The 22,548-nt window shown below is 39.9% G+C and overlaps 1 protein-coding gene across 1 annotated transcript in view; it reads left to right on the top strand.

Annotated features, from left to right (window-relative positions):
- Positions 1 to 1,742: 1,742 nt before the first annotated feature.
- LOC308532426 (ABC-type organic anion transporter ABCA8-like) overlaps positions 1,743 to 22,548 on the top strand; it is a 54,284-nt gene continuing 33,478 nt past the window's right edge. Inside the window, exons 1-9 of the mRNA XM_081109874.1 lie at positions 1,743 to 2,190; positions 5,595 to 5,696; positions 7,811 to 8,018; positions 11,840 to 12,004; positions 15,941 to 16,047; positions 16,899 to 17,125; positions 17,651 to 17,792; positions 18,085 to 18,270; positions 19,500 to 19,647. Coding sequence (XP_080966000.1) covers positions 5,601 to 5,696; positions 7,811 to 8,018; positions 11,840 to 12,004; positions 15,941 to 16,047; positions 16,899 to 17,125; positions 17,651 to 17,792; positions 18,085 to 18,270; positions 19,500 to 19,647 — 1,279 coding nt within the window. The 5' untranslated portion in view covers positions 1,743 to 2,190; positions 5,595 to 5,600. The remainder of the gene's footprint in view (positions 2,191 to 5,594; positions 5,697 to 7,810; positions 8,019 to 11,839; positions 12,005 to 15,940; positions 16,048 to 16,898; positions 17,126 to 17,650; positions 17,793 to 18,084; positions 18,271 to 19,499; positions 19,648 to 22,548) is intronic.

The following is a 22,548-nucleotide window of genomic DNA, read 5'->3' as shown; positions in this document are numbered from 1 at the left end:
TCTGATGAAACTGTTTCTTCTCTCATGGTTTGAAGACAGTATTGAAATTTTTGATGTGAGCCACAATCATCTTGGCCATAATAGAGGAAAGCTTATGCATAATGGATTTCCTCTATTAGGTTGCTCTTTATGATATGATACTGAGTATACATGCCAGTATAAGCTGATACCAAGCATATTGATTTCAGAGTGAGGAAGGGGGAGGGAGAGATGGCTAGAAACATCAATGATGAGAATCATTGATTGGCTGCCACCTGCATGACCCCTACAGGGAATCGAGCCTGCAACCCAGGAATGTGCACTGTCCTGGTTGATGAGTCGACACTTAACCACACCAGCTGGGCATCTAGATAGATCTTACCCTGTAAGTCAGTGACCAAATAACTCAGATTTAAAACAAAATGTTCTGGAGAAAATGACTGGATAGACAGATAATTTGCAGCATGGGTGGAGACCTTCCTATTTCCACAATCTGCTTAGGTTGGAAGAAATCCTCTGCAACTAAACCAAAGGGCTTCATCCACCCACACCCTCATTCAAAACACCAACTCCAAGAGCCAACCCTCACTGTGCAAGATTAAGTTCATCTTCACTGAGCTCAATGAATTTTCTAATTGGCAAGTTAGGCATGGGCTCAACTTCCCATTGAATATGGTGCACTCTCATTTTCTTTCCCAAACTGCTAGCCTTTCGCCTTACAGTTGTTGGACAGTTGCTGTGCAATACCACCTAACAAGCTCCCTTTAAAACATAAGGAAATGGCCAGACTGGTGTGGCTCAGTGGTTGAGTGTCAACCTATGAACGAGGAGGTCATGATTCCATTCCCAGACAGGGCCCATGCGTGGGTTGCGGGCTCGATCCCCAGTATGGGACATACAAGAGGCAGCCGATCATTGATTCTCTCTCATCATTGATGTTTCTAACCCTCTCTCTTTCTCCCTTACTCTCTGAAATCAATAAAAATATATATTCTAAAAAAATAAAACACAAGGAAATGCTTTGGAATTAGACAATCACCTGGGGACTACAAAGAGTAGTGCCTGAATACACTGAAAAAGAAAAAAAGGAGACTATTGGCTTTTGGCCCTCTGATTCAACTGTAAGACCCAACTGCCCTTTTTTATTTTTTAATCCTCACCTAAGGATACGTGTATTGATGAGAGAGAGAGAAAAAGAGAGAGAGAAAAAGAGACATCAATGTAAGAGAGAAACATCGATCATGTCCTCCCATACAGGCCCCAACTAGGGATCAAATCTGTAACCTAGGTATGTGCCTGACCAGGAATGGAACCAGTAACATTTTGGTGCTCAATATGATGCTCAACCAACTGAACCATTCTGGCCAGGAACAAATATAAAGTCTTAACTACAGAAAAGATGACTCCCTTCCATCTCTGTGGAAGTCTGAAATAGTTTATCTGGTTTTTAGTTAATTGTTTCCATGGTGCCAACTCCATCTCAAAGTGACTGCAGATTTAGCTAAGTAATTTGCTGCTTTTTTGTTTTTATTCAGAAGCCTTCAGTAGACCCTGATTAGAGATCAAATATGAGACGTTTCCCATGTCTTCGATAAGTCTGTGGCTAATGGAGAGAGGAACAAAGGCATGTTATTGTGCAATTAGAATTATCTAAGGAGATTGCTATCAAAGACTGAGGCAGGTTCTAACGTAGTTACAGAAAATTGTTGCTTTTTGAGCTTGTGAAAAGAATATTACCCTTGAGATAGTATTGATTTTTAAGTAGGATAATCAGTTGGGAAATAGACTTTTAAAACTTTTTTTTTAAGTTTTTAATTTTTTCTTGGGTCTGCTACTTGGTAAAAAATAAGAGTATTCTGAAACTCTCATGCTTCTGTTAACTGAAACACTGAAAATGAAGATAACATATAATTATTCAATTTTACAAAGAGAGAGAGAGAGAGAGAGAGAGAGAGAGAGAGAGAGAGAGAGAGAGAGAGAGAGAAATAGTGCAAGGGCAGTCACATGAGTGTGATTTTTGGCAGGCCAACAGAACTGAGATCATAGCTTCTGAAAATAGTCTCCCCAGGAACTTTCCACTGAAGCCAAACAGTTAAAGCAAAATCTATAGATGCGGCCGAGTTCAGGAAAGAATATGACTAGCTTCCTTCTATAAAAGGAGACCACTGGGTATGATGTGTTTCTAGACTATGTGCTTCACGTTTCTCAAAGGTAAGTTCATTGTCTTTTTCTATTTTGTTTGAAGGTGTGTGTGTGTTTTTTCTATCACAAAATTATGAATAAGTCTTTAGGAATTGAAAGCCAACTATCTGTAGAGAAACTATTTTGAAAATGAATGGACTATTTGGATGTGTTTGGACATCTGGTAGTTAAAATTGTAAAGATGAAAGCATTGAGTTATAACATACGTTTTTTTTTAAAGTTTTGCAACTGTTATGTGGTTTTAAGCCAGAAACTGAATGTAGGAATAATCGGAAATCTGTTCAGAGATTGCGGAGAACTAAGAATACTGAGAATTCATTTGTAAACCTAGATTGTCTTTGAAGGTCTTTACTTTCATTGCACAGTAACGTGGGGGCATTGTGCTAAACTTCTTTTTCTGACTTTGAGTCTGTTTATGAAAAACATTTACAGAAACACAGGGGTGGGCAAAAGCAGGTTGACTGTTGTGAGAACACCAAGCACACCATTTGTTCTTGTGTCATAATTATTTGCTAATTATTGTCTCATTTTCCATACGATAGACGGTGAACCTGCCTTTCGCACCCTGTATGTCTATTGTTCCTGCCTCTCACGCTCGGGCTCTAAGAACTTTAGAAATGAAAGCTGCCTTCCAGGGTTTTCTGCTCTGTGCACACCACGTATTGGGTCCAAATGTGAAATGTGCAGCTTTTCCTCATCCCAGCACTCATATGCTTTGCAGGACACAGAGCTTTCACACGCCTGCAGTGTAAACATTTTGCTCTGAATGCAACAGCCATAGGACAGGGGGAGGATCAGAGTTGGTACCCTTTGAAACTACCTACTGCTTGTATAAAAAGGTTGTTAGTCTTTGGATAAACTACAGAACATATGTAAGTTCAGGAAAAATGCAGTAGGCGATGCTAACTTACAATGGAAAGGCTAAGGGGCTGGAGCCACACTGACATTTTCATGCTACATTGGGCTGTGGCTGATTCCACTGAGAGGAGATCACCCTCTGGGCCAGTTTACCCACCTGCACAGCCCTGCACAGTTGCTTTAAAAGTGGTTATTCTGGCCCTGGATGGTTTTGCTCAGTGATTAGAGCATCGACCTGGAGACCAAAGGGTCACAGGTTCAATTCCTAGTCAAGGGCTCATACCTGGGTTGCAAATTTAATCCTCAGCCCCAGTCGGGGGGTGGGTTGGGGTAGGGGAGAGTATGGGAGGCAACCAGTCGATGTGTCTCTCTCACATCAGAGGGGGTGAGGGTTTTTTTAAGTGGTTACTCTGAATTCTCTGCACTAGAACCATCTATGGGGATCCTGAGCCCCTCTCACTGGACACCCTCACCAAATGCTTTTTTCCAAGAATCTCTTCCTCCCTCCGCCTGCCTCTCCATGGCCTCTCCAGCGTCTTCACTCAGTTCTCTCCTCCCTAGTCTTGCCTCTCAGCCTCATTAAGCATCCACGTGTAGGTTCTTCCTCTGGCAATGCCCTCTGAGCCTGTCTTGGCTAATAAGCCTGATGTGGGAACCAGCTTCCAGACCCATTTCTCGAGCTTTATATCTAGGAAATAGCAAAGCCCTGGCAGCATCTTCTTCCACGAATGGAATGAGAGCTTCAGGCAGGGGCACACTCACCCACTTGTTATCACGATGGAGGAGTCCATGACAACGGCCTGCTTTCTATCCCTGGCCAATGTTGTGTACACATAGAGGGAGCAGACTGCTTGCTCCAGGTTCAGGACTTAAAAGCCAAATTCAGGGTGGAGATGCTGCTCTGTGCTCAAAAGTCCTGACCTAGTCTTCCGAGTCACCGGGCATGCTTCCCAGAAAACTAGAGATCGTCCCAGAATCCCCTTACTTCCTAGAGATCAGCTCAGATGCACAGTTTGCTACTGCAGTGAGCTTTGTGAGCATTCCCGTCCCACGGTGTTCAGGGCAGGCTCAGCAGGTCGTGTTGTGTGATACTGGTTATGAGGCAATGGGAAGATGTGGCGCAGTTTTAGGCATTGAGGCACCTCCTTCTGGGCGGTATTCTGGGCCCTTTCTGGGGAAAAAAAAAAACTATGTATAAATTCCCCTACCTAATCCTCACCACCACAACTCCAACACTCTCTCCTCTCTCTCCTGTGCTCAAGGTTGCATATGCAAAAACTGTGACTTGCTACTTTTACCTGGAGGAGGGCTGTGGTCTACTGTGTATTCCTGGTGCAATATCTACAGAAGCATAACACTGCTCTCTGCAGAAAATTTTGGGCAGAGTCCCTGGACTGTTTTCACAATAAGCTGGCCTTCACACAAGTCAGAGGGTTCTGGCTTTTTCACCCAGCTAACACCTGTCTGAGAGCAGTCAGGTGGAATTTCTACCTCATCTGGAGCCCAAGCTCAAATGCATGACAGCCTCCCCATAGGAACCTATACAGTCTATCAGCAAATCTAATAAGTACCCAGGAAAAATAAATCTAACTTATTTATACTTTAAATTAGAGATTGAGCCAAATTTTATAATAACCAGAATGTTTTGGGTTAGATTTCAGCAGAGGTTAAGTACCTAGAAAGTCTTTCTTTTATGAAGGGATAGGTTTTCATGAAAAAGAAGAGATCATTCCCTTGGAAAAGCCAAAATTTAAGAGTAACCATTATGCCCTGGTGGTTTTGCTCAGTGGTTAGAGTGTCAGCCCACAGACAGAAGGGTCACGGGTTCAATTCTGGTCAAGGACACGTACCTCGGTTGCAGACTGAATTCCCTGAATCCCCAGCCCCAGTCAAGGCAAGTATGGGAGGCAACCAATCCATGTGTCTCTCTCATATCAATGTTTCCCTTTCTCTGTCTCTCCCTCTCCCTTCCACTCTCTCTAAAAATCAATGGAAAAACTATCCTTGGGTGAGGATGAACAACAGACAGATTCCAAAATGGAGGCAGAGTAAGTGGATACTACACTGACATGCTCCCAGGACCAAACTGGAATTACAACTAAAATACAAAATAACCATCCTAAATAAACAACAATGAAATTAAATAAATAATTCTTTTAAAGTTTCGAAAGATTTTTTTTAAAGAGTAGTTTTTTTAATTATATCTTTAGAATAAGAGGTAAAACATGGAAGGGAGAAAGAAAACTTGATAAAATATAACAGAAGGTAAGAAAGTGGGCAAAACTAGAAGCAAAGGAAAACCAGTTTTAACATGAGTATAAAACACAATGAAAGAAAAATCCTCCAAAACAAGAACTTATTCGTGAGAAAGATGGGGGCAGAAGGGAGCAGGTCCAGTAATAAAATGCTAACTTTGGAACACTCAGGTACTAGGCACTCAGATTCAGAACACTGGAGTTCTCAGGCTGCTCGTTTGTGTGTTTGCAGGATTTTTTTCCCCATTAAGACCTTCATATATGCTTTACCTTCTCCCCTTTTCTTTTCTTATGAAACAGGGCAACATGAATAAGAGAGAGAGAAGTGTGTGTCAACAAACTGGGGCCTTATTATGCAAGAATTTGCTTAAAAAATGGAGAATGAAAAGGGAGTCCTTAATGGTATGATTCAATATCTGTTTCTCTTCTTTCTTTATGATTGAAAAATGTCCATTCCTTGGGAGGTAACTCTGTTTATTTCCCCTCCATAAAACAAAACAAAACAACACCTTTATACAATAGAAGAAATCTTTCTCAAGATATTTTGATAACAAACTCATCATTTGAGGTCTGGAGGCACTGAAGTTGGTCAGCAGCAGAGAACCCAATCAATTTTTAAAAGTCAATGGTCACACTTTTTTAAAAAAATGTATATTTTTTTAATTTCAGAGTGGAAGGGAAAGGGAGAGAAAGATAGAAACATCAATGATGTGAGTGAATCATTGATTGGCTGCCTCCTTCACGCTCCCGACTGAGGATCAAGCCCACAACCCAGGCATGTGCGCTGACTGGGAATCGAACCTGTGAACTCTTAGTTCATGGCCCGATGCTCAACCACTGAGCAACAACAGCTGGGCAATGTTCACAGTTTTTACCAGTGTTCCCACGCATAGATCCTTGGGTTAGGATACTGGTATTCTGAAGATGTGGTAAACAAATCAACCCACAGAAATAGCAATTGGCACTTTTCTCTTTTGAACCTTTCTCTAAAAAAAAAAAAAAAAAAGGAAATCATCCTCTTCAAAAATAGTGGGTAATTTAGAAATGTGATTAAGGCCAAGAAGAAAATTATTATTAGAACTTGTAACTATACCATATAACAAAAAATCCCGGTTAAACTTTCATATTTAAAAAAAGAAAATCAGATAGTCTTAGCTAAGTAGCACTTTTCACTAAGGAGGGATTTTACTGTATATCTATTGTGAAATTTTTTCTACAATCCTGCCTTTAGGGAATAGAGTGATTTCTTATTGGTAGTGTTTAAGTGACTAGTATTGATAACTAACAAGATAGTGTTTCTCAGGTCACCAACATACTGTTGAGTCTCCAATGCTAGAATCTTGGCATGAAACCAATACATTGCCATTAATTGTGCAATGCCTTGAAACTGTCTCTTACAACATGCACTTTCAGCAGAATCAAATACAGGCATACTTCGGAGGTATGTGGGATCAGTTGCAGGCCTCCGTAATAAAGTGAGGATCACAATAAAGCTCTTGGTAATCTTTCTGCTGGTGGAGAGTCTTGCCTTCAACTTGTAAAAATGCACCATCTGTGAAGTGCAGTAAAGCAGAGCGCAATAAAATGAGATCTGCCTGCACAGCATGAGTAGGTCACCACAGTACTATCAACTGATAATTTATAATAGCTTGCCACTTTTGCCTCTCATATTGCATGATCAGTGCATGCATTACATTGGTGCTGTGGTTCAAAACACTTAAACTCCTAGTAAGCTCTAGCTCAGTGGTTCTCAACCTTTCTAATGCTGCGACCCTTTAATACAGTTCCTCATGTTGTGGTGACCCCCAAACATAAAGTTATTTTCGTTGCTACTTCATAACTATAATTTTGCTACTGTTATGAATCGTAATGTAAATATCTGATATGCAGGATGTATTTCCATTGTTACAAATTGAACATAATTAAAGCATAGTGATTAATCACAAAAACAATATGTAATTATATATGTGTTTTCCGACGGTCTTAGGCGACCCCTGTGAAAGGGTCGTTCAACCCCCAAAGGGGTCGCGACCCACAGGTTGAGAACCACTGCTCTAGCTGGTTTGGCTCAGTGGGTAGAGTGCTCGCCTGCAGACAAAGTGTTCTGGGTTTAATTCTGGTCAAGGGCACAGTCCTTGGTTACAGGCTCCTCCCCAGCCTGGGCCCTGGTTAGGGCTTGGGCAGGAGACAACCAATTGATGTGCTTCTCTCACACAGATGTTTCTCTCTGTCTTTCCCTCCTCTCTCTTCCACTCTCCCTAAAAATCAATGGGAAAATGTCCTTGGGTGAGGATTAACAAAAAAAATACACAAACAAAACAAATAAACTCCTAGTAATAGTTCATTGATATTACCCAAACTGCTGAAATTTGTACTGTCCTTATTGTAAATGGTTCAGAATGTGGGCTATATTGAAATGAGAAAAGTGAATGAGACAAACTGTATGACCAAATGATTGTGGGTGACTTATTTGAAATCATCATTTTCTTTATATTTTTTTCTCTTGCATTGTGTAGGAATGGTTGAGCTCATTGCTCCTACTGCTTTCTTTGTACCTATATCCTATTAGTCATCAAGTCATTGATTTCTCTTCACTGCCTACCACGGACCTGGGACGGGTAGATTCATTTAAACCATCTACTACACTTACGATTGCATACACACCTCTCACCAATATAACCCAACAGATAATGAAAAAAGTTGCCTTGGCCTCCAGTATAAATGGTGAGTTTTCTAGAAATCTAAGAGGAATTTCTAATGTCAATAGTTGGTTCATTTGACTGCAGGTGTGTGCATTTAATTTGTATTTTTGTTCATAACTATATCAGTTGTCACCATTTCTAGGTAATGAGAGATGTGAATGTATTTTCCCTTTCCAGAGCATAAGAGGCCATATCTAAGTCAAAACTATGAATGTATTTCTTGCCAAGCAAGGGATTACCACTTGCAGTGTGAAGTCTTTCAACAAAGAAATCGGCTGATGTTGTGTAGGTTTGGGGGAAGCATGGGCTACACAAATGGGTAGATGTTGAAAAGGAGGAGTGTTTAGCGATTTGTTGACTTGTAGCTGTGGAAGCTTTGTTACTGGAATGAGACGATTGCTCTAGTATTTGCTTATTATTATATCCAAAAAACAACCAGTCTTTTCTCCTCTTAAATTTGATTATAGGAATTTTATTCTCACTTTTCAATACCAAAATGATTATCTAACTATATTTGAAGATTCTGTTGAAGAGTATTCTGAGTTTTAATTGTTCACCCTTTAGTGGTGAGGTACTTAGCAATGAAAAATAAGATGAGCATTCTTACTCTCAAGATTGTGTCTATGACAATTTCCTGAAATTTGAGGAGAAGCAGCCTAGAGCAGAGGCAAGATAACTGGACATAGAGTCAGAGAGCATTTGACGAAAGTAGTTCTGTGTTATGTCTATAGAATGTTTTACAAGTCATCAACTTCTCTGAGTCTCACCACCATTTTTAAAATAAAATTAACAGTATTATATTTTTCATGAATATTCCAGTTGAGAATGAGGGAGTTCCAATTCATCCTGTGGTAAGGAAAAGGGGCATCTTTTGTGCAGCTTCAGGAAAAAGAGTATCAAAGCACAGCTGAATAGGTGAGTGTCAATAGCAGAGGAAGAAATATGTGTCTACTTCTCGGGTCTAAAGCAATGTGTGCTGCCTTCATTCACAGGTAGGCTCCCCCCAAAAGACGCAGAGTTAGTCTTCAGAATCTCCTGTGTTAGCCCTACCACATAAACAGATCTTTCCCAACAGTTCTAATTTTGGAAAATATACCCATGAAACAAATGGTCTTCTTTAGATAAGTCTGGATCTTGGTCCGTCAGGAACTAATCTTGTTGGATAGGGAGAGAAAAGTATTGTCATTGTCCATTGGTTGGGTTTCCAGGTCCCCCTGTGAACCACATCCAAACCACAGGATATGTGAATGGAAGAGGACCAGTATCGTAGATAAATGTTAGGGTGTTTACTAGAAGGCAGACTGGATGTCAGTCAATTAAAATCAGCAGTTTTGGGGTTTTTTTACAAATATAAATGCACACTTCAAAGAGGAGTCTATGGTGATTGCCCCATAAATGTGAATTGAGTTATAATTTGACAGTGTCTTACTGCTTGCACAACTTTGTGACTATGCTGAAAATCATGAAATTGCACAGTTTAAAAGGATGACTTTTATGGAACTAAATCTCGAATTTTTTTAAAGAACAGAAAAACATGACTTGGGAGGGACTCAGTATTAATTTTAGGCACCATTAATTCCCTACCAAGAGCGGTATTATTATCAAGGCAACCTGTGACTCTTGTTCCACCCAGTCACTGGAAGTTAGAGAATTAATGTCTCTTCTTTTTGTCAACCTCTGTGCATAATTCCACTCTGGCCCCAGTAACCATTCATTTTGTGTTTGAATTCTGACTCCGTATCTGAACTCGGTATCCAGAAGTCCACCTGCTCTGCAGTCTGTATTCATGACTGCACATCCCAGATTATGTGGACTTTTCTTTCCTGTCCTTGCTTCCCTGCACACAGGCCAGGAGGGTGGGTGTAGACCTCCATAGCTTTCCCATGGTGCCGCATGGAACATCACACCATTAGTTCCACTTGAATCTGAATATCTACATTGTGCATCTTGCTTGCAAACACTGAATCTGCTTTTGATTCAAGATCTTAACTTGCTCTGCCTGACACACTGAGGCCTACTCTTCCTGTCTACCCTGAGATGGGTTTGTTCCTACGCTGTTTCACAGTGTCCTCCTAGGGGTCCCAATGACATGAACATGTGCTTCTCAACAACACCTTTATTAAAAGTCACAGGTGATTGCAATAATAAATATTCATTAAATGACTATTGTGTGCTAGATCTTTACATGGAGTTTGTCTTCACAATGAATGTGTTATTATCTTTATTTTACAGTAAGGTCATTTGCAATAATGATAATAAATAGTCATGAAATGCTACTATGTGCTAGAGTTGTAGACTTTATTCTATAGTAATAGGATATTACTCTGTAATATTAATGGTATTTTTCTGTATTATATTTATCTGTACTATGCTTACTATTCTGTACTAATAATAATTGATATTAAGTTTATTTTACAAATACAGAAATTGAGTAAAAAAGGTTAAGAGACTTACTCATGATTATAACATATTTAATGAAAAATATTATCCCAGCCCTCACTGGTTTGGCTCAGTGGATAGAGCATCGGCCTGCGGACTGAAAGGTCCCAGGTTTGAATCCAGTCAAGGGCATGTACCTTGGTAGTGGGCACATCCCTAGCAGGAGGTGTGCAGAAGGCAGCTGATCGATGTTTCTCTCTCATCGATGTTTCTAACTCTCTATCCCTCTCCCTTCCTCTCTGTAAAAAATCATATATATATATATATATATATATATATATATATTCTATTTAAAAAAGAAAAGAAAAGAAAAGAAAAGAAAAATATTATCCCGGGGGAAAATGTTAATTCTATCAAAATACATGCTGCCTGCTCCCTCCACTTTGATCTTTGACATACCCACCCCAATTCTGAACTTTTCTTCCATTTCTTCTCATTTTTTTTCAGTCTTACTAAAGCACCTATATGGCATTGAACACAATATTAGCAAAAAATAGGGATTGTTTTAGTGATATCAACATAAGCACTCACATATTTTTTAAGTTTTCACTCTTTTTTTCCAGCATATTAACCATACTGTAAGGTTTGTTAAAGAGAAATGAAGTTACATAGTTATTTCTACCTGATATAAACCAGTACCTAATTGTGATATATATATATAATTTTAGATTTATTGTAATGCTAATTATAGATTATTGTAATGCTAATTCTTCTGTGAGTAGTTTAATTGATATGGTATATTATATGTAATTAAAATTGGTTCAATAATTCCAACATATGAAAATAATTTTTATATGTTTTCTGATTTTTCTGATTATTGCACTCTCTGGATAAAATTATAGAAATGTCTGTCCCACCAGTCAGCATGGCTCAGTGGTTAAGCATCAACCTATGAAGCAGGAGGTCACAGTTCACTTCCCAGTCAGGGCACATGAGAGGGTTGTGGTTTGATCCCCAGTGCAAGGTGTAAAGGAACAGCCAATCAATGATTGTCTCTCATCGTTGATGCTTCTATCTTCTCTCCCTCTTCATTCCTCTCTGAAATCAATAAGAAAATATTTTTAAGTAGAAATGCCTGTACCCAACTTTGTGCCTGACTTACTCCAAATCGATATTTGATTTAATTTTATTTCCATAAAGAACTTTAATAAAAGCAATTGAATGTGAAACCTGATATTAGTCTCCTAAGAAATTATCTATAATAATAAAAGAATAATATGCTAATTAGACCAGACATCCTTCCAGACGACCTTCTGGAGGAAGCCAGGGCTGCAAGGGAAGCCCAGGTCTCTGGTGCCAGAGGGCAGCCCGTGCTGGCAGCTGGGAGAAGGAAGGCCTACTCTTGCATGAATTTAATTCATCAGGCCTCCAGTTAATTATAATATTCCTTTCTTATAATGGCAGAGACAGACATCTTGGGACTGTCTGATGGAGAAAGTATTGAAGAAGTAATGGAAAAATTTCCTATGGGAGCAGTAGGAGTCATCTTTACTAATACATTCTCATATAATTTGAAATTCTCACGGGAAGAATCAATTTCAAAAAGAAAGGAACACAGAGACCATACAGGTAACTTTCTAGTTATACAATTCCACTACTTTCTATTTAATTTATGTCATAAGGCATATGTGGGAATAGATGTTAGTGCAGTGAATTTTAATATCTTTATCTGTTGTGGTGATGTCAACAGGCCAATGAACACATTTCAAAAATGTACAGTGATTTTGAGGTACATTAACATACTGTATTATGTTGTAGTTTTTTATATATCTCATCTAATAAAAGACAAATAGGGTAATTAACCGTACCTCCGATACGCTTCCCATTGGCTAATCAGGGCGATATGCAAATTAACTGCCAACCAAGATGGCAGTTAACTGCCAACAAAGATGGCGGTTAATTTGCATACATAGGCACAATCATGGGAGGCGAAAGGGAAAGGATGGAAGAACGATGATAGGAAACCCAGGCGGCAGTCAAGAGCTGGGGGGCGGGCAAAGGCGGCCCTGCTGGCCGCCTTTGCCCGCCTCCCAGCAGGTGATCACCATTGGAAAGCCTGGCGGCAGGTGAGGCAACAACCCCAGGCTGGGGGTGTGGGCTGCCTGTGGCCGGTGATTGCATTGTGGATCGGAGGGAGAGAGAGCCCCGGCGCAGGCCAGCCAGCAGCCCCGGGCCCCCCGGCTGGCCTGCTTCCCCATGATCGCCATGGTACCCCCGGCACCTCAGCACCTGAGATGCAAAGATCAGGGATGAAATGACTTTTCCCAACCACATCTGCAAATATTCTGGGGAAGGCTTCACTGAAGAGTTCACAACAACTGTCTTACTTGGCAAGGAAGAAAACAGTTGGCAACGGAAACAATCCCTTACATCAAAGTTAGGGTCCCTCTGAGTAAAAAAGAATATTTCCACAGTAAAGGAGGGAGCAGGCAAAAATAATAGGTTCTCATGACCTCCACTGAAGTTTGAGCATATGACAGAGTCAAAACGATCAGACAAATTAAAACAGACAGTGGACCAAACCGGTTTGGCTCAATGGATAGAGTGTCGGCCTGTGGACTGAAGGGTCCCAGGTTCGATTCTGGTCAAGGGCATGTACCTTGGTTGCGGGCACATCCCCAGTAGGAGGTGCGCAGGAGGCAGCTGGTCGATGTTTCTCTCTCATCGATGTTTCTGACTCTCTATCCCTCTCCCTTCCTCTCTGTAAAATATCAATAAAATATATTTTAAAAAAAATAAAACAGACAGTGGACATTCAAATGACCCGAATCAACTGTCACTGTTTGTCCCAATAGCAGCAATGCTTATGTGATAATATAGTTTAACAAACATACAAAACAAGTCACATGATAAGAGAGGTTCAGCTTCTAAAGTAAATTGAATATGTTCTTTAAAAATTCTCCTGTCCTCCCCGCTGACTAAAATTCTTAATTTTCAAATCAGAAAATTACCCCAGGTGATCCAGTAACATGTAGAACTCCAGTAACCTAACTTATTTAAAAAAAAAACAAACAAAAAAAAAAAACAAAACCATCCCAACCATTTTTAAAATATTTAAATTGATATTTTGGGGTTAAAATTATAGAAGATATTTAGATCCAAATATATTTCCTGAATAGAAAATATTTCAGTTTTTTATTTAAAAAAAATAAACATAAAAAAATATATAAGTGACACATTTTCCCAAGGAACTCTGAATTAGTACCTTTCCCTCTAACTTTCTTCAAATTAAGAGAATCTATGGAGTTCCCTATACTGCACAAGTTTTAATGAAAGAAAATAAGACTTTCTAAGAGCATCAAATACATGTTTTCTTATTTACAAACATATATACTCTTCTCTCTCTCTCTCTTTCTCTCTCTCTCTCTCAAATATATTCTTACTGATTCAGCGAGGAAGGGAAAGGGAGACAGATGGAAACATCAGTGTTGAGAGAGAATCATTGATCGGCTGCCTCCTACACGCCCTGTACTGGGGATCAAGCCTACAACCCAGGCATGTGGCCTGACCTGGAATCAAACTGAGACTTCCTAGTTCATAGGTCTATGCTAAACCACTGAGTCACACCGGCCGGGCTCAATTCTTATTTATAAATTCATTCCAAGGACATATACAGCTTGAAAAGCTTTGGAAGCAGTTTCAAAAAAAAACAATTAGCTTTTAAGTAACAAGAAAACAGCTATAGAAGAAAGTTTAAATTAAAAGAAAAAAATTGTTTTAATTTATTCAAGAGTGGGAACATCCTCCATGAAAATGTGTACCTTGACTGTGGATGGCTGGGTGTCCTTATCACACCTTAGGAATTCAAATGCTTTTTACAATGAGAAGAAAGAGAGTTTCATCTCATTTCTCTCACAGGGTAGTGTCTGTCAATAGAAGGTGGACATCAATAAAAGGAGGGGCTTGCACAATCAATCCAGAAAGTCAGCAATCTATGAATAATCCAGAACCAAGTATTTATCTCCTCTGCCACACACCCTCCCTCCCAGCCAGTGAGCAAGATAATTACTCTCAAGTCAAGCTAAGTGCCCCCCAGTCACAGTGGCCCAACGCTGACATACAAAGCATACAAATAATTCTCACTCTGGCATAAAAGTGACAACTTTCTAGAAAGAAAAGCAGATACTGTAAATTTCTCAAAGTCCTCCTGAAACATTTTTTAAAGTAATTTTTACTTCTTTAGAAAAAATGCATACATGGCAAACCATCTGTAATAAAAGGCCCATTCTATAAAATTTTACCTGGTCCTACTCATATCTGTAATCATAACCATATTTACAGATAAATATATCTATACTAATAGAAGAGTAATATGCTAATTAGACTGGGAGACCGTCCAGGAGACCTTCCAGATGTTCTTCTGGACAAAGCCATGCTGGCGGGGCCGAGGTAGAGGCGGTTAGAGGCCAAGAGGGGAGGGCAGTTGTGATCAGGCTGGTGGGAGGTGGGGCCATTGGGGGTAAGCAGACCAGCAGGGGGGCCAGTTGGTGGCAAGCAGACCATCAGTGGGGGTCAGTTGGAGGTGATCAGGACAGTGGGGGCGGGCAGTTTGGAGTGAGCAGGCCAGTAGGGGGACAGTTGGGGATGAGCAGGCCAGTGGGAAGGGAAGGTAGGAGCAAGCAGGCCAGCAAGGGGGGGGCAGTTTGGGGTGATCAGGCTGGGGGGGGGGCATTTGGAGGCAAGCAGGCTGGCAGTGGGGGGGGGGCGGCAGTTGGGGGCAAACAGGACAGCAGGCAGAGTGGTTAGAGGCAATCAGGCAGGCAGGCAGGCAGGTGAGCGGTTAGGAGCCAGGAGTCCCGGATTGCGAGAGGGATGTCCGACTGCTGGTTTAGGCCCGATCCCTGTAAACTGGCAGTAGGACATCCTTGGAGGGGTCCCAAATTGGAGAGGGTGCAGGCCAGGCTGAGGAACACACCCTCCCCAGTGCACGAATTTTGTGCACCGGGCCACTAGTGTGCATATATATATATATACACACACTATAAGTATATATATATATATACTTATATTTACATATGTCTAGATATATATGCATGTATACATATATTACATGTTTATAATTTATTTATTGCAGATATGAATTCTGCCCAGATTTCTTCAGGAACCTATTGTATTTCAATCAAAACCATAACAGATGTTTAAATATAAATTGATATATTTATTCTAAAATATACTTCTAAAAGGGGCACAGAATAGCCAAGATGCTCTTTAGAAAAGAATGAAGTTACAAGTAACTAAGACTGTGCTGCTACCATAGTAATAGACAGATCAGTGAAGCAGAAGAGAGAGCCATGGAAGACATTGCGGGTCAGTCAGTGCGAGGAAAATTGTCTTTCCATAAAGAACAAAATGAAATTATTTCTTGTGAAATGACAATTCCTGATGAAAAATTAAATGAGAAAAAATATGCCTCTAAACTTTTCAGAAGTCAGTATTGGGCAATGTCTTTATAACTGTGGGATAAAAAATAATTTCTTAAAACAGTTATACATTTTTCCGTTAAAGCGCATTGTTATGAAACATATTGGGAAGATACTGACTGTGGAGTTACAATACCCTGGAAGAGAGGCTTTGTGGCTCTTCAAGGTGCCATTAATGCTGCTATTATAGAAGTGAGTACAAAAATGTCCAATGCAAACTACTATTCAATGCAGATTAATGGTATTAGAAGCATCAAAAGTTTCATCAGCTCTGGCCCATGTGGCTCAGTCAGTTGGAGTGTCATCCTGTACACCAAAAAGGTCACAGGAACAATTCTGGTTGGGGCACATACCTAGGTTGCGGGTTCAATCCCTGGTTGGAATGTACAGGAGGCAACCAATCGATGTTTCTCTCTCTCTCTCCTTCTGCCTTCCTCTCTCTCAAATCAATTTTTTTAAAGTTTCATCAAAGAAAATATAAATCAATAGCCTTGTTCTTTCATTTAATCACCGGTTTCCTTACAACAAAGTTTACTTAAGTTACCACGTTCCATAGAAGATATATATAAATAGAAATTTTCTCCACGGAAAAGACACCTTCTCAGGAAGCCAGGCCTAGAATTAAATTCTTGGAAGAGGAGAAGTAGGCTGTCATGGAGGTGTTCATAAAGTCCTTCCAGGTAAATGAGCACAAGCTTCCTGGCCTACGACGCCATGGCAGAATGCCTCATTGAAAGGACATTTTACCCTGAAGCTTGAGGGAAGAGGTTTGCTGAATAGATAATGTCATAAAGACATTACAAGCAAAACATCAGGAAGGTTAGGCAGGGAGGCGATAAAGCACATAGCAAATTTGGGGAACTGTGTGCAGCTCGGGATGCCTAGAGTGGAGGCTCCAAGCGGGCCAGTGGCGGAACAGGGAAGTGAAAAGTTGGGATAGGATCAGCTCCACACAGACCCATTACGTGTTCATAGTAAAAGAGATGACTGAAAGAAAACGGAGCCTGTCATCCATGAATATACAAATCACTGTCTTTCTTCAGATCACAACAAATCACTCAGTGATGGAGGAATTGATGTCAGTTACTGGAAAAAATATGAAGATTCATCCCTTCGTGAGTCAAGAAGGGATATTCATGGATCTCTTCCTTTTCTTCGTCCTTATTTCCTTTTCCCCATTCATTTATTATGCCTCTATTAATGTTACAAGAGAGAGGAAAAGGATGAAGGGTTTGATGACAATGATGGGTCTTCGACATTCAGCATTTTGGTGAGTCAAGTGTACCAATAAATAAAGGTAGGAGTTTAGGGAAAGTGGACTTCCTTATGCAAATGTAATGACTTTCTACCTTTTTTCCTATGAATGGGATACTTTGTCCTTAGTGGAATGCTTGTGAGGCTGAGTTTAGGGGTTACTATGCACCTAGAAGAGAGAATATCAGGTTTGGGTTTTTGGGGTGATTGCAAAGCAGGGGTCCTGGGGGATGGCCACTGAGTCTACAGGAAAGAGTGTGGTAGAAGTGATAAATGACAATGCCTAGGCCAGAAGGGGAATGCAAGCCAGGGTGAGGTTGAAAGGGGAAAAAAAGAGGTCAGGGATCAGAAGCCCTTTTGGAGATCAGGTATGATGGATATACTTGAGGGAGCAAACTGGCAGAACAGGATGGTATATAGGGGCTGGGTAATTGGAATTTAAAATGTCACAAGTTGAGCTCTTCCAGGCATGTTTGAATCCACCGTAGTTCCTTTCCAATGTAACATGAAATACTAAAATAACATTTTATTTCCACATTAGGCTCTCCTGGGGTTTGCTCTATGCTGGTTTCATCTTCATCACTACCCTTTTATTGGTGCTTATTATAAAATCTATCCAATTTGTCATTTGGACTGGCTTCATGGTGGTCTTCACTCTCTTTTTCCTCTATGGATTGTCTTTGGTGAGTTGGTGAATTACACTTTTTCCCATCTGACAAGATTAAGTGTTGGTTTTCAAATAGGTTGTTGTTCTACATAACCCTTTTCTTCCCTGCCTGCTCTGTTTGCATAGGAAAGTCTGTAGACTGGTATGTGACCTGTAGTGCCAGTTTGTGCAAATTTCAGATCATCTTTTTGTATTTTATACATAGACTATTAACATAATGCTAATTTTATATATTCGATTTCTTATGTTATTCTGTTAGGAATAATTTATAGAGAAACATAAACCAACCTAGTCTTCTCTCCCTGTAGATAGCTTTGGCTTTTCTAATGAGCGTCTTGATAAAGAAACCATTCCTCACTGGCCTGGTCATGTTCCTTCTCACTGTCTTTTGGGGGAGTCTAGGATTCACGGTCTTGTACAGGCATCTTCCTGCATCCTTGGAGTGGATATTGGGTTTTCTCAGCCCCTTTGCCTTCATGCTTGGAATGACCCAGGTGAGAAGCCATCTAATTACTTATTAATGGCATTTGTGAACCGTCTTTCTTCTCTGGGATTTTGGTTTTGGTATCACATTATTTACTTTATTAAAAATCAAACATTGACATGTTAAATTTTTGTTACATTTGCTATGCAAGCATAGATAAGTGTCTACACACTGCATCCTGGTGAGATTAGGCATAATAATCACCTAAACACAACAATTAGAATGCTCTATGCACTGAGTTATAGGAGCAACTCAAATCTCAGAACACGAGACTATAAAATAAAATAAATTATATTTCAATAAAAAATAAACTATTATTTTGCTGTGTATGAACCCTATGTTTGTCTCCTCTCTGGAATTTAACTGTCTGTAGTCATCTCTATGCTCAGTATTGTAAGGTATAAAATCCTAATAAAGACTATTTGTGAGGTTTTAAAAGCTTTCGCAGCACTTAGCCCAGTAAAATAAACTATAGGTGAGTGAAAAAATGGAAGGCCAATATATAATTCTTGGAGTGTTATTTTTGGCAGCCAATTAAATATGGACAAGATGTCACAAATCTAATACTAAATAAGTCTTCCAGTTCATATTTTGACTTAGTTATTGAACAACACGCATGATTGTAGAAACCATTCAAGAAAAGAAAAGTCAAAGTTAAAAAGACCTTAAAAATGCATTTAGTAAATTACATTTCTATTCATAAAATGTCTGTTCTCTTGATCGGATTCTCTCATTGAACTTACTTTGCCATTCTTCCAATTAATGGTCATGTCACTCATTACAGGCCCGTTATTTAGTGCTGAACACAAGGACTGCTTGCTATAAAGTACTCATTAGCTTGAACATTATAGACCAACACACTCGTTCTTCTTCAACACACCAGCGATCTTTCCAAGAGCATGACTTCTCTCAGGAGACATTTTCAAAGAACACCACACCTTCCTTCCATGTTCTATTTGGAAAAGATTTATTGAAGGCAGATCTCAAATGTCATCTTTTCCCATACTCCTCTACCTCCTCCTAACACTCCCATTTCACTGGGAACATATTTTAAACTTGCATTGTAGTTGTTCCCGTGCGCATGCTTTCCAATAGATTTGAGAGTAAAGTAGTCAGTTTTATTCAACTTGTATTCCCGGTATGGGGCAAAGAGTGGCATATTTTATTTTTTATGCTAAACCTGTTTTAACATTTATCATAAGCCTAATTTCCCTTAATTAATTTCCTTTTAATTTTCAGCTTTTACGTGTGGACTATGATGTGAATTCCAATGCATTTCCTTCTTTTTCAAACTACTCAAGTCAAATAATAGCAACGCATTTTATGTTGGTTTTTGATATTTTCCTCTACCTGGCATTGACGATTTATTTTGAAAAAATTTTGCCAAGTGAGTAGTAACATGATTAAAATCAAACATCATTTAAATAATTTCCTTTCCTATAATGAATCTCCTAACACGTGTTGTTTCTATTTAAAGAACTATCTTGTGCATCAAGGTCATTGAAGTCAGCAAGGTTATTGTCAGTGACAAAATCAGTTCTTTATTTCTCTCGGGCTGTTTTGACTGGTCAGAACTAAAGCCTGAATATTGCTTATAGAACGATGAGCCTGTGTCTGAACTTCACTCTACTCTGTGTGTGGCTTGTTTCTTTTTTAAGAGATGCTTAGGAAGCTAGTTCCTAAGTGGGTCTGGCTAGGTACTTAGTCATGGAAATTTATAGCTGCTTTGTCTAACTATTTAGCTCAGTGGTTCTGAGCCCTGGCTGTACATCAGAACCACCTGGGGATCTTGAAAAACCTTCTAAGCCCAGCTCAACTCCAAGAGATTATAATTCATTTTATCAGTGGTGGGACCAGGGCACCACTCTTTCAAAAAGATCTCCGCATAGTTTCACAATTGGAAAGTCAATAGGTGATCAATCCTCATTTTTATCAACCTGCAACACAAAAGAATATGAGTGCCACAAAAGCAGGGCTCTGTTTTGTTCCCAGATAAACCCCAAGCACCCACCTCAGTGCCTGGTGCATGCCAGGGACTTAGTAAGTACTTGCAGCTGAAATACTGCTGCATTTTTCCTTCCTCCGTTTATAATGAAAGGCAGGGGCTGTGTCACCTCTGCATTTCCCATTCCAAACAGAACACCAAGGGCCTTTATTATACATTTAATCCATTTATATACTTGAGTATATATCCAAAGGAAATAAAATCACTATCTCAAAGAGATATCTGTACTCCCATGGTCATTGAAACATTATTCAGAGTAGCCAAGATATGGATATGGAAACAACCTAAGTGTTCATCAGTGGGTGAATAGATAAAGAAAATGTGCTGTCTGTATGTCTGTCTATCTATCTATCTATCTATCTATCTATCTATCTATCTATCTATCTACCATGCAATATTATCCAGCCTTTAAAAAAGAAAGAAAGAAATGTTGCCATTTACAACAACATGGGTGGATGAGCGTAGAGGGCATTATGCTAAGTGAAATATTCAGACACAGAAAGACAAATACTGCATCTCACTTATACATGGAATCTAAAAAATGTTAAACTAACAGTAACAGAGAGTCAAATGCTGGTTACCAGGGTTTTGGGACAGGGGTGAGTGGAGAAAGGAGAGATATTGGTTACGGGGTACACGTTTTTATTTATAAGATGAAGTTCTGGAGATCTAATTTACATCATGGTAACTATAGTTAGTAATAATGTATTTTATGCTTGACATTTGCTAAGCTAGATCTCAAGTGTTCTTTCAATACACACAGACACACACACACACACACACACAGAAATAGAAATGATGTGAAGTGATGGATATGTTAATTAGCTTGATGATGATCATTTTTTTCAGGTTTTTCCACTTTATTTTTAATATAGTTTTTATTGTTGATAGTATTATAGATAGCTCCCATTTCACCCCCTTTTGGTCCCCCCACTCTTTATCCCCCCCAGTCTCTACCCACCCACCCCCAGTCATTATTTCACAGAACATCACATTGAGCACCTTAAATATATACACTGAGTGGCCAGATTATTATGACCACCTGACGTTTGTAGGCAAATTAGCCGTACACTGCATCCTATGGGATATGGAAGCCGAAGGCCTGTTCGAACACCTTTGCTGTCTGCAGTTACCAAGATAAAAAGTCTCCAATTCGCACAGAACACAAGGATTGGACAGTCGAGCATTGGAGAAAAGTCATGTGGTCCGATGAATCATGTTTCCAGTTGCATCATGCAGATGGCAGAGTGAGAATTTGGCGGAAACAGCATGAAAGCATGCACCCCACATGCATGAGTACAACCCTTCAAGCTGGTGGGGGCAGTGTTATGGTTTGGGGCATGTTTCCCTGGCATGATTTGGGCCCTTTAATTTGTGTGGAACAACGTCTGAATAGCACAACATACCTAAGTATCGTTGCTGATCAAGTTCATCCTATCATGTTGATGGCGTATCCCAATGGAGATGACTTCTTCCAACAAGACAGTGAGCTATGCCATGGTGCTCGTATTGTGCAGGAGTGGTTTCAAGAACATGAGGGAGACTTTACCTTGCTTAGGTGGCCCCCACAATCACCAGATCTCAATCCAATTGAGCATTTGTGGGACGAAGTTAAAAGAGCCATCAGGCAGCTGGTTCCACAACCATCAAATCTCACAGAACTGGACAGTGCTCTTCATCAGGCATGGTGTCAGATTCCTCGCATCAACTTTCAACATCTCCTGGAGTCAATGCCAAGAAGAATTGCCGCAGTATTGAAGGCAAAATGTGGTCCAACGAAGTACTGATGGGGTGGTCACAATAATCTGGCCACTCAGTGTATATAATTTTTATTTGTTGATCGTACCTCAGTAAAGCTGGAAAAATTATGAAAGTCACTAATGGCATAAACACACTGAGTGGGTAAAAATGTCACCAGTGACTAAACACTGGTAGAAAGGGAAGAAGGGAAGGGAGTGAGACTGAAAACACACAACATGGTCTTGAAGCAGTAACTTGATCATGCTGTTTTAGGTAATCCCTCAAGAACAAGGACTACCTCTGCCTTCTAGAAGAGCCCAGAAAAATAGATGTCAGGATCTACACTTTTTGGCTCATACATTTATTATAGAGTTGGAATTAGTTGTACCATCCATTCATTAAGACTGAATTTAGCCTGGTATGGCTCAGTGGTTGAATATCAACCCAAGAACCAAGAGGTCACTGGTTTGATTCCCTGTCATGGCACTTGGCTGAGTTGTGGGCTTGAACCCCAGTAGTAGGAGGCAGCTGATTGATGTTTCT

This window comes from Myotis nattereri (assembly GCF_964212035.1).
Source record: "Myotis nattereri genome assembly, chromosome: 16".
NCBI lineage: Eukaryota > Metazoa > Chordata > Mammalia > Chiroptera > Vespertilionidae > Myotis > Myotis nattereri.
The sequence above is the reverse complement of the archived record's forward strand: the minus strand, read 5'-3'. Positions and strand labels throughout refer to the sequence as shown.